Source organism: Solea senegalensis, linkage group LG10 (assembly GCF_019176455.1).
Source record: "Solea senegalensis isolate Sse05_10M linkage group LG10, IFAPA_SoseM_1, whole genome shotgun sequence".
In the NCBI taxonomy this organism is placed as follows: domain Eukaryota; kingdom Metazoa; phylum Chordata; class Actinopteri; order Pleuronectiformes; family Soleidae; genus Solea; species Solea senegalensis.
This window is the reverse complement of record NC_058030.1, coordinates 17,984,809-18,002,026: the sequence shown is the minus strand read 5'-3', so window position 1 is coordinate 18,002,026 and position 17,218 is coordinate 17,984,809. Positions and strand designations below refer to the sequence as shown.

The 17,218-nt window shown below is 42.1% G+C and overlaps 1 protein-coding gene across 1 annotated transcript in view; it reads left to right on the top strand.

Annotated features, from left to right (window-relative positions):
* ldlrad3 (low density lipoprotein receptor class A domain containing 3) overlaps positions 1 to 17,218 on the top strand; it is a 73,939-nt gene that overhangs the window by 32,774 nt on the left and 23,947 nt on the right. The window contains exons 3-4 of the mRNA XM_044037047.1: positions 1,854 to 1,979; positions 3,698 to 3,832. Of these exons, the coding sequence (XP_043892982.1) occupies positions 1,854 to 1,979; positions 3,698 to 3,832 (261 nt within the window). The remainder of the gene's footprint in view (positions 1 to 1,853; positions 1,980 to 3,697; positions 3,833 to 17,218) is intronic.

Below are 17,218 nucleotides of genomic sequence, written 5' to 3'. Positions count from 1 at the left end.
GGAGTGGTGGGGGGGGGGGGGACTCTTTGTTGCTCTTCATATGCAATATATAGGGCCTCATGTCTCCAAAAGACCGGCACATGTTTCCGTTAATTCCCACAGCTTTTTCAAAGCAATAGACTCTGGAAATAAAAGATAAACATAAAATAAATAAAAATATGTAGTACACAGTGGTGTAGCCTCTTGAGCAGATGAATTTTCAATTTGCATATTCCCTTAACTGCAAGTAGGCTTTTGTAGCTTTTCCTTTATGTGATGCTACAGCTCAAAGCCACGTCTGTTTGCCCCCCCTGGAGTTAATGATTGTGATATACCATGCAACATGTGCTTTGGGTGGTTGGAGCCTCTGCTGTCCAGGTAAACAAAAGCTTCCCATACTACAGACACACAGATTGGGCACCGTCCCAGCCTCCCTCCCATGTTTATGCCGATTGCACTTCATCCCCCCCCGCAGAACATAATCACCGCAGCTTGAAAGAGCTCATACATCAGCCAACCACAATGTATTGTAGAGGGAAAAATGTGTGGCCGTGCCATTTGAGACGGCACAATGCCAACGCATGAGAAGGCCAATTCCACCCTTTGTATTCAGTACAGACAAAAAAAAATAGACAGTTTGGTGGTTTACTCTGACGTCCCCCCCATGTGTGTAAATGACTGTTATTGTTGTGTGCTAAACATAAACACACTTCTTGTCTAATTTGACCCTTTTAACTGCTATTCTGACAATATCTAAGCTGTTATTGGTGGCTTTTTCTTCCTCTGTGTTCAGTAAATATGGCTACAATGAGGGTGGTTCCCACACAAATCTACATTTTCAAGTTTGAGCTTTTTAATTATAATGGAAATTTGCAGAAGGGAATAATCCATAAATTGTTAAACCAAGGTCAAAGTGTGGAAACGGATTACTTCAACCATCTAATCCAGTGGCGATGCCTGGTTGGTTGGTGATGATGTTTTACAGCTGTGTGCATCGTTAATGTTGCAATACTGCCTCCTTCTTAATCCTTAATTCTTCTTTTCTGTCCTTCTTTGGTTCCTTTTCTTCCTATCTTTTTCAATTTTGCATTACTACCTTCTCTTCTTTTATCTGTGTCTTTATCGTCTTTTTCCAACTCTCTGAATTCATAATCCGGTGGCAATGACTCTCGAGCTGTCTCGTCTCATGTCTTGTCTTTGTTGCCATCAGGTTTAAAAAAAAAAAATGAAACTTTAAAGGATCCAACAGCAAAAGCAAGTTTCTTTATTTGATGTCCTTGCTTCTACCTGCTATCTTGTTTTTTTCTCGCTCTGCCTGTGCGAAGATCAATGTGTTTGAGTCAAAACCAAGAGTTTGTGCAAAGTGGAGAACAGCAGACATTGATGCTCTGCGAGCTTGTCACTCAGTCTCCAGCCTGCCCTGGGAGATAACACCCATAGCCTGCTTAGGCTGATCAATAGCACAATCCATACAAACACTCTCCCACACCATTTACTCTCTTTTGTCTTTGCAATTTAGTTTTTTTTTTTTTTTCTTCCTCTTATCAGTACTTGCTGCTGGGGATCTTACCCTTTCCTTGTCATACTTAAGAGAACTTAAAGATAAGCTCCAATTCTTAATTGGTTTCCATCACACAGCAGCTGTTTGGCAGTTTGAACCCAGATGAAATGGTTTAGTTTTCATTTTAGAACAAACTGTTGTGTCTGTAACCATAAAAACGCCACCTGGCTGTGTCAGTCCTCCACTTGTCCATCAAAGCCAAGGCTGTTTGGAAAGTCGTCACTGTTTGGAAATTGCTGCATCATCTCTCCATCAGCCACAGACTGATCCACTTTTTCTTCTCTCTCCCCCCCCGTCTCCCATCCATTTACAGCAAAGGTCAAGTCGAAGTGCGCTCCCACATTCTTTGCCTGTGCTAATGGCGTCCACTGCATCATCGGCCGCTTCCGCTGCAACGGCTTCAGCGACTGTCCAGACGGGAGTGACGAGGAGAACTGCAGTGAGTCTCATGTTGTGGTCACAGGAAGTCACGGTCCCTTCAGTGATGTACCGTCCTCCTGTCATAACAGCTTTTACTGCAGCCACTCATCATACAGTCGAGTTGTAATGAATATATATTCCCTCATATAAAAAGACAACAGATAAGAAATGTGCCAGTAAACGCTGAGCAATTTACTAAAGGGGCATTCCAGCAAGTTTAATGCCTCTGCTTATCTACTTATGTTTGTTTTGTCAACATTGGAATGGGGAATTTTTTTTAATAATCATAAATAAGAACGTTGGTTTTACTGTAGCTGATTCCCAAAATAAGATTTTCCCTTTTTTCCCCCTTCATCTAATTAAAATATTACAGTTTAATAAATACACATGATGTATACATTATTGAATGTCCATGTCACCAATACACATTGTGTGTCTACACAAAAAAGTCTTAGTGACTTGCATAACAAAAATGTGTCATAAGTTATGTTCCGCTAGTTAATTAAATAATAGTCATGCAATGCCCATTATTAAAAAAAAAAAAAGAATATTATAATTATAATTGGCAAAAATGGACACAATTAATTGGTCTTAAGCTCACTAAAATATTTAAATAAACGAGCACAACAGAGAGTTAAATCTGAGGATTTCAAGTTAAGGTTGTTAATCAGATGGGAGAAAGCTAATGATGCGTCATGGGGGAGTAAGGATCAAGTGCTTTTGAAGTTAACCCACACTAAGTGTATTTTGGGTATAATGAGTATATTCTGGGCCCCGATGTGTCATTTTTTTTTTTTCTTCTTCCGATTGTCTATTTGAAGTTCCTCAACTTAAACTGAAATTTGATACTGAGCTTGTTGGAGCGTCCCTCAAGGTAAATACAGGCTTCTTCAGTAATTCACTTATCTAGTTACACCGGATCAATAAACAGTCATTTTAAAGAAAATACTTTAGTTAATTAAAACAGCAACAGAGGTAGTCAGAAATATAAAATTAGCAATTGCCACATACACATCCCACATTTAAAATGAGTTGCTGATTAGTACGTCTGCACTTGTTGCTCATTTCCTGGCCCTTCTTTGTGAAACTGAAGCAAAAAGCTGAAGCTGGTGTGTTCTGTTTTCTGACAGAGAAAAATGAAGGAGAGTGTCATTTTTCTTTTCAGCAGCAGACTGACTGTAATTGCACTGTGTACTATCAGGAATAAACATTGTCCTCGCATGACCCCGTCACTGCTTTCCCAGTAGGTAATGTGCATTAAGCCAATCACTCAGCATTGACAGAGGCAGTGTTCCTAGCCTGCAGGAGAGCACACTCACAAATTTAATCTAGCCATTTAAATGGGGCTCTGCTCCACACTCCCAGCAGAGACTGCGTCACCACTGTGTAATTGTCTGGATCTTCCCACCAGATAATTCTGCCTCATTTTGCAGAAGCTCCAACATAGACGTAAGAATCTGTGCTAAAACAAGAAGTCATATAGGTGTAGGATTTTTAATGTGTTTTTCTTGAAACCCCTGTGTTTTTTATTTCGATTTTATTATATCAAAGTCTTACAGATGAAAATAGCAAGTAAACAGCGTCACAGGGAGCACCGCGAGAGAATGCTAATGAAATTTGCCTTGAAATGTTTTGTTTACACACACACATAAACATTTGATTCCTAAAGGGAAAGTCACTCAGGTGCTCATGTGTCTCTCTGCATAACCTTTTACCTCTGTTCTGACCTAATTACAGCAGGCAACCCGCTGGTGTGCTCAGAGTCTCGCTTCAAGTGTCGAAATGGCCGCTGTGTGGACCGCAGCTTCTTGTGTAACGGCCAGGACAACTGTCAGGACAACAGCGACGAGGAGCTCTGCCTGACGACAGCAGGTAAGTCACCCAGGGTTAAAAAGATTCAGTTTCAACCGGGTCTGTTCATGAAATGTATACCCAGACACAAGAAATAAACACAGGACTAGGAATTAGTGACAATAAAGGCTGAATTATAGAAGGTTAGAGAGATTCTTTCATTTACAAAGCAAACTCTCCTCTGAATTTGGTTGTTAATGGACACCTTTCACTAAACGGTCAAAAGGTGACCCAATCCAATAAAGCACATTCATGCCTTTAAGGAAACTCATCAGCTGTGACAGCAAACTAAGAAGGGATTCTGCAAAATCGATCACACACTTAAGACCCACCCAGTGATTGTTATCGTTAGCAATGAAGGAAGGAAGGAAGGAAGGAAGGTTACACCTGCTTAGGAAGGCTCCAAATGAAGTAAAGGTAAACACAAGGGTGTCAGCAAAGGATTCCCCTACATGTTAGGGCTGAGTATTTTAAGTGTGTGTCCTGATACCAGCGTGACAATAATTATAATAACAAGCAATATATTGGAGTAGTAAAACCAAAGCAATATTTTTTTCCCCCCAGAACAGTCAAATGTATTTATTTTCAAGAAATACTTAGGTAAATACAGTAAAAAAACAACAACGTTATATACATAAACAATGTCTCCATATCATATTATTTCACCTTAGCTATCTGCCCTATTTTTCCCTAGTGATCCACTGAGCCCAGTCAATAATATACACCAAAAAGTCGGGACATAATCACTTTAGCTTGTCCATAGAATGTGCAGATTTGTGATGTAAATTAAAGTCTGTCCACAGATATCTATTTGTTATCTGTAAAATTTAGGGATGCACTGAAATGAAAATCAGTCAAAAAAACACCTAAACACCGAAATAAATTATTATGCCAGACATCGAGGGTGCATGCTGTGCGCTTCTCCGTCTCCTAGTGGGCTCTCCGTATCCAACGCAGCCTGGATCATTTCTGAAGTGCAGGGGATTTGAGTGCATGACGCAGGGAGTTCATAATCTGTTTCGCTTTTGCGCAAAGAGACTTTCCAGCATTTAATAGTCGCTGTTCCACTGTGTACTCACGTCTTGCTGGAACCGTTTTATTGGTGTTATTGGTGAGGGAATAGACAGGCGTGCTGTGTCATCACAACATGCTGTTTCGGTGTTAAAAGTCTTTCGGTGGCTGAATTTTCTCTAGTAAAATGTGTTGTTTTGTTGGAAATAAAAAAGGGAGTTATGAGCGTGCAATGACCTTGATGACTGAGAACAAAAAAAAAAAAAAGGCCACAGTTACAATAACTTGGAGTAGTGATAACAATTGTGACATGGTACAAAGACGAAGTAATATAGATTACCATTGTATTCTGGGAAGGTTTGGAGATCATAATAGTAAAAGAACACTGCACATGAAAAACCCGACGCCTTGACTTACTGTGTGACTCACTCTGACAGACTTTGCTGCACAGGCCAATTACGCTGAACGAGTCAGAGAAGTTTTCAAGGGAAAAGACTGGAAATAGCCACCGTTATCTTTCAATTAATTACAGCACAAGTGCTTTTGTGCTGTCACACAAATGTGAATTATTTCAAGATGAGACCGAGAGGTAACCCCCGTCGTCTGTTGTGACAAAAGTGGAATGTGTTCAATTGACGTTTTGGCAGTGAACTGTGAAGCAGATGCGATAACATGTTGTGGCTCGTAGATGCAGTATTTATCTTGTATGTGAATGAGATATTGACAGAAAAGTACTCGGTATGTCGCGTCTGATAAAGCTACTAATAACTTATTATTAATAGTCTGTGTTTTTTTTGTGCTTCATGAGGAAAGAAGAAAAGCTTGCTGAGATTTTCTTCTGATAACTCTAGAGGACACAACATTGAATCATTGGTGTAAAATACGATACATTGTGGCGAGTTGGCGGCGTAACAGTGCAGCTGAAGGATCAGTGACAGTCGGTCTCCTGATATAAAATCCCAGAAAAAAAATGTTCAATGGCAGGAGCCACTTACATCTGGAGTACCATGGTAATTCCTCTGCTTCACTTCTCACTGGCAGCTGCTGCTACTATGGTCCAACAGTCTGCTCCTGTCATCACTTCAGCAGGCTGACATGTTATCTGCCAGCAGTCCAGCCCTGATGCCCCATAAAACCCCGGGCAACGAAATGTGGCTGAGTGTCACCTCTTTCTTTTGTTTGTGTGTCGAGATGTTTGCTGTGACGCTCCTCGAAGAGACAGAAGAGGCCTGTCAAAAATAACAAAAAAATAAAAACACACCAAGTTTTGGAATATGAAAGGGAAAAAAGCAAAAGCAAAGGCCACACTCTGTAAAGTTATAACCGGGAAGAAGATTTCCAAAGAAACTGTCAAAATTCATTGAAACTCAGAACATGTGCTTGGCAGCAGTCACATCATAGACTTACCTCAGTGAGACATTTCAGCACCATTTTTGTTTTCCCTCTGCTTCTGACACCAACGAAATGATCAGTTAATGATTGCAGGATTTTCCATTCCCTTAAATATAAAGTGTTCTGCCTCGCAGGGGTTTTATTAAATGCCGTTGCAGCTGATTGAGAGGCTTCTCAGACCGCCTCATCTCTTAAAGGTTTTCAGGTGTCAGGTAATGTCGTCCAAATAGAGTGACATCTTTATCTCGTCGTAAAAATGCACGATTTTTCAACCGTGCAGCCGGGTAAATGGCATTTCTTTCATTCTCATTCCTGAACTGTTGCAGTACACCCGCTTGTGCCCACCGAGTCTGTTTAGGTGAGTTGTTATATTCCCAAGGACTTCCTGTCATCACTGGTTTTATAGTGGAATTTGTATGCATGAAGCACAAATGTCCTGAACGCTCTTGTGCCGAGAAACTTGCTTATTTTACTGGGGGAAAAAGTGCAGAGGCGCTTAATGTTCTGTGCTGAGCTCTTTGTTGTGTTAGGCTACGGAAAGAGGAGTTCAGTTTAGTTTTGTTTGTTTTTTTCTTTCCTTGGTTTGCCCCTTGGAGAAAGTGAAGGCATCGATGCACTTTGCATTTGCCCTCGATTTTTTCCTGTTGTGCACACACACACACACAGTCACACACCTTCCCATACACTCACCTTGCATTCTGCTGTGACTTTCCCTCAGTCTATAATAAGCAGAGACCTGCAGGTGACAGATAAGACGTACAATATCCTCTCTAACCCACTGGAGTACAGCATTTCCCTCCTCACTTTCTCTCCTGTATCCTCGGCTGCTTCCTCTGTTCACTCCTTTTTTCCTTCCCATGCATGACTAATTGCCTCAGTGTCTCCACATTTGCGTCCTCTTGGTCAAGTGACGGGTAATCATGCACCTTATCAGCAAATACATTATTATTACTGTGGACCGGCTGAGGTGTCAAGACAATAACATCTACAGAAACCGTCCCTCTGGATTGTTGATGTCTCCAGTGTTCGAGTTGTCCATCAGAGGGATTTTAAGCAATTTGGCACAGTCAGACACAAACAGCGCTTGGCAGAACCGTTAACGTTTATCATTTCATTTGTTGTGTAATTGATTTTTGAAATGGCAGCGAGGTGGCAAAGTGGCAAACAAGTGGCAACACAACAAACTAACAATCTTTTATAAATGCACAGTTGCAGTCGTCACAAAGAGATATAGACGGAGTGGGACCGAGAGTCTGTAACAGAGAACAGAGATAGAGAAATGGCATAAACATAATATGGTGAACCAGAAAGGGAGTTGCGTGCAGCAATGAATAGCAATAGGGTGGAAGACGGAGGTAAGCAAAGAGAGTTAGGTGATTTAGTAGAGAATGGCGGGGATTTGGATTCCGTGAAGGGTGGTGATAAGCCGCAGAGATGAGAGGAACATCCATTTCAAGTCGAACCCTGGGGCCAAGAAGTGTAAATGTGGAAACAGAAATGACATGAAAGCTATAGTTTTGCAAAGAGGAGCCTCTCTGGTCTTTGCTCTGTCCTCGTCTTCCAGTCTGCATAAAGAGTGGAGTGACAGGGTGCATGTTTGCCCCTGCAACAAAAAACGATGTTGAAGGGAGCTGGAGGGCGTAGCGAACTTGGCGTTAGATGCCTGCAGAGCCCTCGCTGAGAACCTCTCATATAAACACTTAGAGTCCAGTACATCTGCCAGTGATTCGCTGCATATTCAATTACAGAAATAAGTGTAATTCCCAGAGGAAACTTACTGAAGGTCATGACATTGACAAGTTTAAGAAACCATTAGAAGAAGTGATTAGCAGCGAAGTAGCCGCCGGCTTTTAAAACATGCTACACAATCCATTTCGAGTCATTCATCAAAGGTAAATGATTTAAACCCATTGTCATCTCATTACACATTAATTAACACCAGCAGACAAAAAAATATCAGATGGTGTGGTGACTGTGGAAGAGCGATGGGCTTGATTCTTGCATTCCTTCCGTCTCAGTGAACCCACTTCTTTTTTCTTCTTCTGTGAAGCTGCTCTGAAGTTGAGGTAACAGAGGGCATGTATAAATGCTGTGAAGGTACGAGAACAGAGACTGAGGACTTCAAAAGCTACCAACTGGCTTTGTGCATTTTGGAAGATATGGTGTATTTTCTGTGGACACAAGCTTCAAACGTTTGTTTTGTGTGTGGACTGGAAATGTGCTCAGAAAGGACGCTTTCCAATATAGCACGGCAAATAATGGGGCTAGAGAGAGAGAATCTGAAGCTAATATTCATCCACATCATATGACGTTTATATAAATGATGACACAAAACAAGCCCTACATATGTCCAGGAATGATGTCATGAATCTTAAAAGTATGCTATATGACTAGAGACATAAATGAGCTGTAGTTAAAGATGGATGTGCAAAATAAAGTGAACCAACCCCAGTTACACGTTTAACATCGAGTCCGTATAAGAACTAGTAAAATTGTAGATTGCAACAAACGGATGATCCTTCTTTTTTCCAAACACACCAGAGAGCACGTCCTCCTTCTTTGTCTGCAGAGTAAATGTCCGCTTCAAAGCGCATGGTGGCAGCCCAATGCAAGGCCAATGTCTAGTACATATAAAGTACATATACAAGGCTTTTTCTAGGGCTATGGCAACCAAACTATTTTATTTTTAAGTGATTATACACTTAAACACACTTGTGTGAAGTATATTCATTTCCTGCTACCCATTTGACCTATGAAGAATCAAATAACCAAAGGGAATATGAAAACTTGAACAGTCATCACCAGATGAGAGAATGACAGCAGTAGCAAGAGAAGATAAAAACAATAAAGACACATTTTAAATTTAGATGTTGTACTCCACTCGAGTTTAAAGCCAACGAGAAGAGATGAGACTTTAGCAGTGACTTAAGTATCTCTACAGTCTGGATAGTGTGCATATGGAATAGTAAACTGTTCCACAGATCTGGAGCAGCCACTGAAAAAGCTTGATCCCCTTTTAAGTTTCAACCTGGATCTAAGAGAAACTGGTTGGTTGAGCGCAGTGCTCTCACTGGGGTGTGGATGTTAGATCTTCTAAATAAGATGGAGCTAATCCATCGAGGCCATTGAAGGGTTTGTGCTTCTTTGTACCAGTCAAATATGGTACAAAGGGTTAAAAATATCTTAAGTGTCCCATCCACTAAAGCTCTGTTTCCACCAAGAGGAGTGGTTCAGTTCTGTTCAGTCCAGTACTGTACACGTCTTCTTTTTTACATTTTCCATTAGGAAAAGTAACCGACCCTAACTGTTCCATTATTGGCACCCTTTCCTTGGGGTACCAGAGTAAAATGTATGGTACGGGCGACAGAAAAAAACCTTACTCCCTTGCTGTGCTCATACAAAGCTTGATGTCTTGTTGAGACAATCAGCCACAAACCGAGTTGGGAAAAAAAGGGCTGCTGGATATGCTCAATTTATGTTGCGTTCGATGCCGTATTTTGTGGTCGTGCTTGTCGTCACGTAAGTCCGACCCAGGGCTTTACCATTCAAACGGTATCGTACTGTACTAAACCGAACCATACCATGATGGAAACGCAGCATGACATGAAGGATTTGGGTTTTATGGCCATGTACTGCAGTCACTCAGCAAGGGGGCTAATCAAGATTGTTTGTCTTCTCTGGCTAAAGAGGCCAATAATAATGACGCAGACCTCCATGGTCCAAAAATGTTGTCTTTCACAACACATCTTTGAATACATTCCCATTGTTTGCTGGATGTAATTTAAATTCCAATGCATTGTAAACAAACAAACAAAAAGCTTTCTACTCGGCTGTATCTTTTATCACTCTTACATAGAAGCGATCTCACCCCAGGGAAAGCCTTTGTTGAACGCACTGTTTGAGTGTGTGTGCTGCATTAGCATACATACTGAGTTTTGTTTTGTCCACACTCCTGTGTCGACAGGCAAAGCCCAGGGCAAACTTTGGGTAAAACAGAACTGTCACAATCGTTTCTTTTGTCATGGTTTTTTTCTTTTTTTTTGAGCCTCATCAGTGTAATCATTGGCTTACAGTTCTGTCAAAGAACTGCAAGATTTGACAGTTAATATTCGCCTGTCCCATGATTACATTGTCAGAACACTGGTAGCTACAGTAACACCACCCCTGTCTTTCACTGGTTAGATGAAAATGATCCTACTCAACAAATGTGTCCAAAATGATGGAGAACATGAGTGTCTACTGTCTTTTGCCTTATTTTGATACACCTTTCAGTGACAATGTTGTCAGAAGAATTTCTTCTACCGCTTTATCCTCCACATGAGGTGCTGTGCCAGTCTCAGCTGACATAGGGCGATAGGTGGGGTCACACCCTGGACAGACTGCTCGTCCATCACTGGGCCACATATAGAAACAACCATTCACTCTCACACCTATGGTCAATAGTGTCCAGTTTGCCCAATTTCCCATATTTTTTCCGGAAACCTGTTTTTTTATTCATGTCAATATCCAGAGCTCAGAAGAGGAAAGAAGTAAGTATAATATACAGTATATACAACATAAATAGAACATAGAATATTTGCACAATTCACGGCTGGTTAGTCAAACTAACTGTATAATGTATCAGCAGAAAGGATTGATGTCAAAAGAATCTAGAAAAATAAAGAATTAAAAATGAATAAGAAGCATGTGAAAGTCTGACATCCTGGTGCAAAACCACAACGTGTAAGACAGGGTGGCTGGTTGAAATGTATAATAAAGGTGTTTGTTCTGTTTGTTCAGAATGAGGAAAAGTTTTGCTCTCAACCTGGACTGGCCAGTCCCATGCATCATTTTGAACTGGATTTTTGCAATTTGACTCATTTGAACAAGTTCCTTTTCAATAAAGCACCACAGTAATATGCAAGCTCGCTTTATTTTGCCCCGGCATCACCACGTATTCTCAAGCGCTCTTATTTCACACACACAGTAAACAATATGCAATTTTAACCCTTCCCTTGCTTGTGTACTGTATGGAGCTTTGTGTGTAAGATGTAAAATCCCTGGTTTTTAACTCCAGGGATGCTCCCCCTCCTACAGTGAGTAATCTGCAGCTTTCTATTTGTTATATCCTCCTAAGGCTGTGTAAGAACTGCTCGATAGATCCACCAGCTCTGCATCTGCTGATTTGCATAAGCACCATGTATTCAATAACCAGTCTTAACAGCTCTGCCATTCACGGGGCAACTAAATGTGTGTGTGTGTGTGTGTGTCCTCTGACAAAGCAGTAACTCCTGCCTCTCCATTAAAGTCACCACTAAACAAGAAGTGAATATACTGCCACCTGTCTGAGATATAAAAGAACAAAGAACGTCAGGGTGATGAAAAATCCCATAGGTTGCATGTAGCAATAGTGTCCTTTTAGCTTGCTGATAGCTCCTCACACGGCCACGGCCTCCTCCATTGACTGTGGCCAGCAGATTAAAATGACAAGTTAATCCCTGTGCAATGTTTGTGGTGGAGCCCTGAGATGTGGATCTACTCGTGCCCTTCACCGGCAGCACTCAGCGCACTGGCACATGGAGTAAGGTGTGGGAGGGAGCGTGAAATGGCGCACGGGAACATAATGGCAGTGCACTAAGGTGTGGGAGAGAAACGCGACGGTGCCACTTTTCAGCAGAGCCAGCGCGCACTAGACGGGCACAAACGGGGGGCGGGGGGGGGAATGTCACCGCCCATGGATGGAACTCTGTAATGTACAGTTTTAGTTTTTCCTTCGCCCTGAAGCACGTTCGTGGAGCAGAGTCGAGGGCCTCTTGACAGCTGGTCTGCAGGACGAGGCCAAAAAGTTGGCAAGATGTGTTTTTGCCGCTGGCTTCAGTGAACAGTAGATATAATAATAATTTTTGAGAGCACAGTTATAAGTTTAGCAGGCATAAAGTTAGAGGTCTGGCTGTAGCCTTTAGAATCTACACTATATACACTGTTATATTCTGGAAATGAATGCCATAGATCTTTGTCGTACACCCGTCCTACTTTATTTGTTACCTCACTTGCACATATTTGTTTAATCTTTTATTCATTGTTATTCCCTCTCTCCCAAGTACCAGTTCCCTCTGAGCCTCTGTTGTTTGAGGGCCTTGTTGCTATTGGCAATAGCTGCACGGGGGGGCGGGGGGAGGGGGGTCACTCTCGGGACCATAGCGTGCATGAATCATCTCCGTCCATGAATCAGGACCTGTCAGCCGTTGCCTTTCAGGCTCCAGTAAATTAACAATCTCTCCCTCCCAAACATCTCCTCATTCAGTCACCATGGTGATGGTGGTCAAGTGACAACCTGCACCCACAGGCTAGCCGAGGAATTTCACTCGGAACAATAGCTCTGCTGTTGGTGCTGGTCAGAGTTGTACTTTGAGTACTTTTGTGTTTGTGTGTGTACGTGTGCGTCGGTGTGTGTGCACTAGGGATATTTCACTCACTATTTTCTCGTAACCATTCATTCTACATTTCTACCTTAGTAGCTTTTTGCCTTGTTGAGTCCATAGGAAGTCCATGTTTGTGGTTAATGGTTGATTCCATTACCCAGCTAAAAGCAGTGAATCATGTTCTGTGGCGTTAGTTTGAACTGCCATGTTGCTCGAGTGACACCATTAAATGGAAATCCCTGAATAGGACATAAACAAGTTCATCAGCTCACTGATTTGTGCTTCTACGGGCGTCACATTTGTGTGAGAGTGTGTTACCCGTTGCCACGGCGGCAGCATTTTCCTGCTCCTGGGACGCTGTGTTTGAAAATATGCCCCCCCTCGTTGCCCCTGAGTGTCCTCTCACTGGTTGGCTGACGGCAGAAAGAACTGCACAATGTAAAGTGTGCAGTTCTTGACTGTGTCTCGGCTCATGAGGTTAAACTGTGTATTTCTAGAACAATGTCACATACAGAGTGTTAATCTCCATGCTACATTCCTCACTAGTTTTGAAGTAGTACTTAGAGGGTTATTTTTGCGAAAGATTACTCATTAAGTCTTTAATGGGATCAGCATGCAGTAAAATAAACTTAAAAGGAAATTTTAATCACCCATTGTTTTTTTGGTAACGGTTAGAAATGTCTATCCACAGGAGACACTTTTTTTATCTCAGTTGGCTCAGTGTGGCCTAAGAGAAGAGAAAAGTGCTGTTTCTGCATTTTTACATCGCACTGACCTTTAAAATGAAGAAAACTGTGAAACCAAAGTGAAAAGATGGACTGAAGTGGCTCTCATCCTCTTTAGTAGCTCTGTTGAATATTGGTGAAATTTAGAAACTGTAGTTTTGAGAGATGGTTTAAGTTAATTTCCTCCAGATAATCTTGTTTTTTCTGTCTAATGCTCCCGTCAAATGGAAGCAGTCAGTTAGTAACGTTACAAACTCACAGTCTGCAAATAAATCTTAAGTGTAAACGATACGAATAAAATATGAATATAATAAAAATATTAAAAAAAAGTCAACAAAGGTATGAGGTGCTCCATTTCATCATACACTGCCAAAAAAAAAAGTATTTGCTGGACCGCCTGAAGCTGTGATTGCAACTTGCATTGCTGGGGCATCACTTTGATAAGCTCATGCAATGTCACAACATTTATTTCAATCCACACTTGCATTGCATTTCACCAGGATCTTGTATTTATGATATATGATATATGAGTTAGACTGCTGTGTTAAGTCTTTTCTAGCACATCCCAGAGATTCTCAACTGAGTTACGGTGTGTGGGCACTTGTTCCGGTCACAATTTGAGCCTGATTAATCCTGGGATTGTCATCTTGGAATATGCCTGTAGTACAAGGTCATTTCAGGATATTTAGTTGGTCAACTGACCACCTGACCATAATGGTGCTGATCCTGACGAACTGAAGCACCTGAACATAACACTGCCCTCACAGGCTTATACACTCATCACTAAGGCCACTTTTCCACTACATAGTACCGCCTCACCTCAGTTGGTCTCGGTACGGTTTAGTTGGTTTAACATTACAATATAGTACCTCCTCAACGTGGGCGGAGCCACCACTGCCCTGCTGCATGAAACTATGTGACTTTGTTTTACGGTACGACATACACACAAACTAGTGACGAGTGAAGCAGTTGTTTTCAGTGTAACAGAATCATTAGAATCAGTTCATTTAAAAGATTTGTCCACAGAAATGTTCAGTACTTCCTGCATGACCGGAGAACAGACACAGTCATTGAACTGAAGTACAGTTGCATGGGTTGTGATACGGCTCGCGATAAATACACAGGACTGTTAAATATTGAGATTTTAGACACTTCTGTGGATAGATTTTTAAGTCTTTTTAACTGATCTACAGTTTTGGCATTGTTCGATTTGATTCTTCGGCTTAGCTCGCTTGGAACCTCACCAGAGCAGGTATTAAAGTACAGGTACAAGGTAAAAAAAAAACGTGCCGTGCCAAGGTGAGGCCAGGCGAGCCAGGACTATGTAGTGGAGAAGCAGCATAAGCAAGTATGAGTATGTTACTTTTATTCAGTCAGTCCGTCTTCTGCCACACGATCAAGCTACAAAATCTGAAGATGCGCCTATTCACTTTTCTTTTTCACTTCAGATTCTGATACGTGACTTGGATATTTGATGAAACCCACCATTGCTCGTGCTGGATGTTTGTTGTTGTTCTGGTATGATGCGTGAGACAGAACTTGAACAGTTTAATCGTGAAACGTTCCTTTCTCTTGCTGAGCATCCTGTAAAGAAGTGTTTATGTTGCCAAATCCATGCTTCAGTTGTCTTTATGTGACATGGACAGAGACACGGTCAGCTTCCCTTGGACAACTTACATAACTTACGTCCAGTATTTATAATGCATAAAAAAAAACCCCATCAGCCTGAATCTGGATCGCTGACATGAGTCAAGTTAATTGTGTTTATCGATATTTGACAGGAACGGTCCCATCTCAAACACACGCCTTCTGAATAACTAGTCTGAATAATCTGACAGTAACTGTATCGCATTAATTATTCAGGGGCAGCGTCATGCATCATACGTACGTCTGAAGTCGCTATAGACCACAGTGGTGTGCAGCTGTTAGGTGTAAACTGATATACGGCCATAAGTGATGCATCGGGTGTCAGTCAGCTCTCACTCTAATGGGCCAGAGTTATTTCCTGCAAATGCATTATTTAAGTGTGTATTCACACACGGCATGGTGGAGCCGGAGGTGTTGCTCGACAGAGAAAGATGCGCTGCAGTTATTGTGATGGTCGAGTTATTGAGATGTATAGAATGTGGGTGGGTGTGTGTGTGTGTGTTTGGATGGTGGTGAAAGCGAGAGTGTGTGCACGTACAGTATGTGATGTGTGTGTGTGTGTTTTGGGGCGGGGTTTGAGTGTCCATATACACATGTGCTTGGTGTTCCGTGTGGGTTTCCATCAGGCAAATTCACAAAGAAGGAAGAAAAAAAAAAGAGTGCCTCGGAGGAAGGAAAATAGGAATTACATGTCAGAGAGTATGAGAGACAGAATTGTGAGAGGACAATGTAGCAGAGAAGGGATGCAAAGCACAGGGGTGAGAGTGATAGAGAGTGTAACGGAAGCTGACAGAGATGAGGGATTAGGGTGAGTGGCAAAGCCACACAGGGGGAAAAAAAGATAAAAAAAAAACAACAAAAAAAACTCACTGGATTCATTGTGTAAAAAGACAGGGAGTCCAGGGAGAGGACAAAGAAGCAGAGGCAGTGGAAACGGTCGCTGGGGAAGAGGTCACGGTTGCTGGTAGAAACAGAGAAAAACCACCATGGACTGTGAAGCGGGGATCAGAGTGTGGGGAAAGATAAGTAACCAGGGCACCAGCCACAGAAAGGAATACGCAGGCAGGAAACTGACTGACAGGTGCAGGAAGCAAAGGTACGAGCGGAACAGAGAGGAGCACTGGGGAACGGATAACAACAAAGTGAGCAATCAGGATTAGGATGACGGGAGTTGAGCTCGAAAAAGGGAGGTGGGAAGGAAACGCAGCAGGGCTGACAAGCGCGTGGACAATGTGAGGGGAAAGAATAGTGTGTGTATGATGATGATGGCGAGGGAGTGTGGAGATGAGAGTAGATCTATAGAGAATGATATTTAGTTGGAGGTCACAGCTCAAACAGTGAATAGGGAGCCTTGATTGGTCTCTGCATGCAACAGTGGTCTAATTCATGGTAATTACTGGGTTCTGCTCAGTCTTTCTCAACTGCAGTCTTTTTTCTCCCCACTGGCCTCTCACTCCTTTCTCTGTCTGACTCACTCTGCTCATGTACCATTAACCTCCCATCAGCATCTCACAGTTCTGACAGTTGACTCCAGTCTCCACCTTTTCCTCATCACTACTTCGCACTATTTCACCTCCTCGTGACCCTTTGTCTTGTCTCCTCTCATCACGGGCTTCTCTCTCGCCTCCGCTCTCTTCCCTCACACTCGCAGCCTCTGCTGTCTCTCACTCCCTCGCATATGGACGCCCACATGCCAGAGGCATGTTAAAACCATGCTGGAGATTAGGAGTGGGGGGAGGTGGGGGGGAGGCAAGAGCAATACAGTGAACAATGAAAGAGCTTTTTATGGTGTTTTTTCACCCTTGGTCTTTCTCTTAAGTAGCTTTGTTTGGTGGATGTATTATGTATAAGAGGAAGGGACAAGTGTGCCTGCAGGAGCAATTCAACTGTAGTGGTGCACATGCAGCGCATAGACTTTTTTGAAATTGTCCTGTGAATAAATAAAAAACCTGTTTCCAGTCAGAATGAATGTCATTCCAAAAAAGAGAGCAGTTCATCAAACTTTTTACGACGTGACACATTCACTAACAACACAACTGATAACTTTCACTGTCAGTGTAACAGAGCCCATCGTCACGTCTCTGCAGTCGTGTACTTCCCATAATGACTTAATGGGGAAATTTGCATGTAAAATTGAACAGCTGAAACACTTGTGTGTTTGGTGAGTAGTCAGATCGTTTGGCAGTAGATGGGTTACAGGGTTGCAGTCGCACATTTCACCACAAGATAAT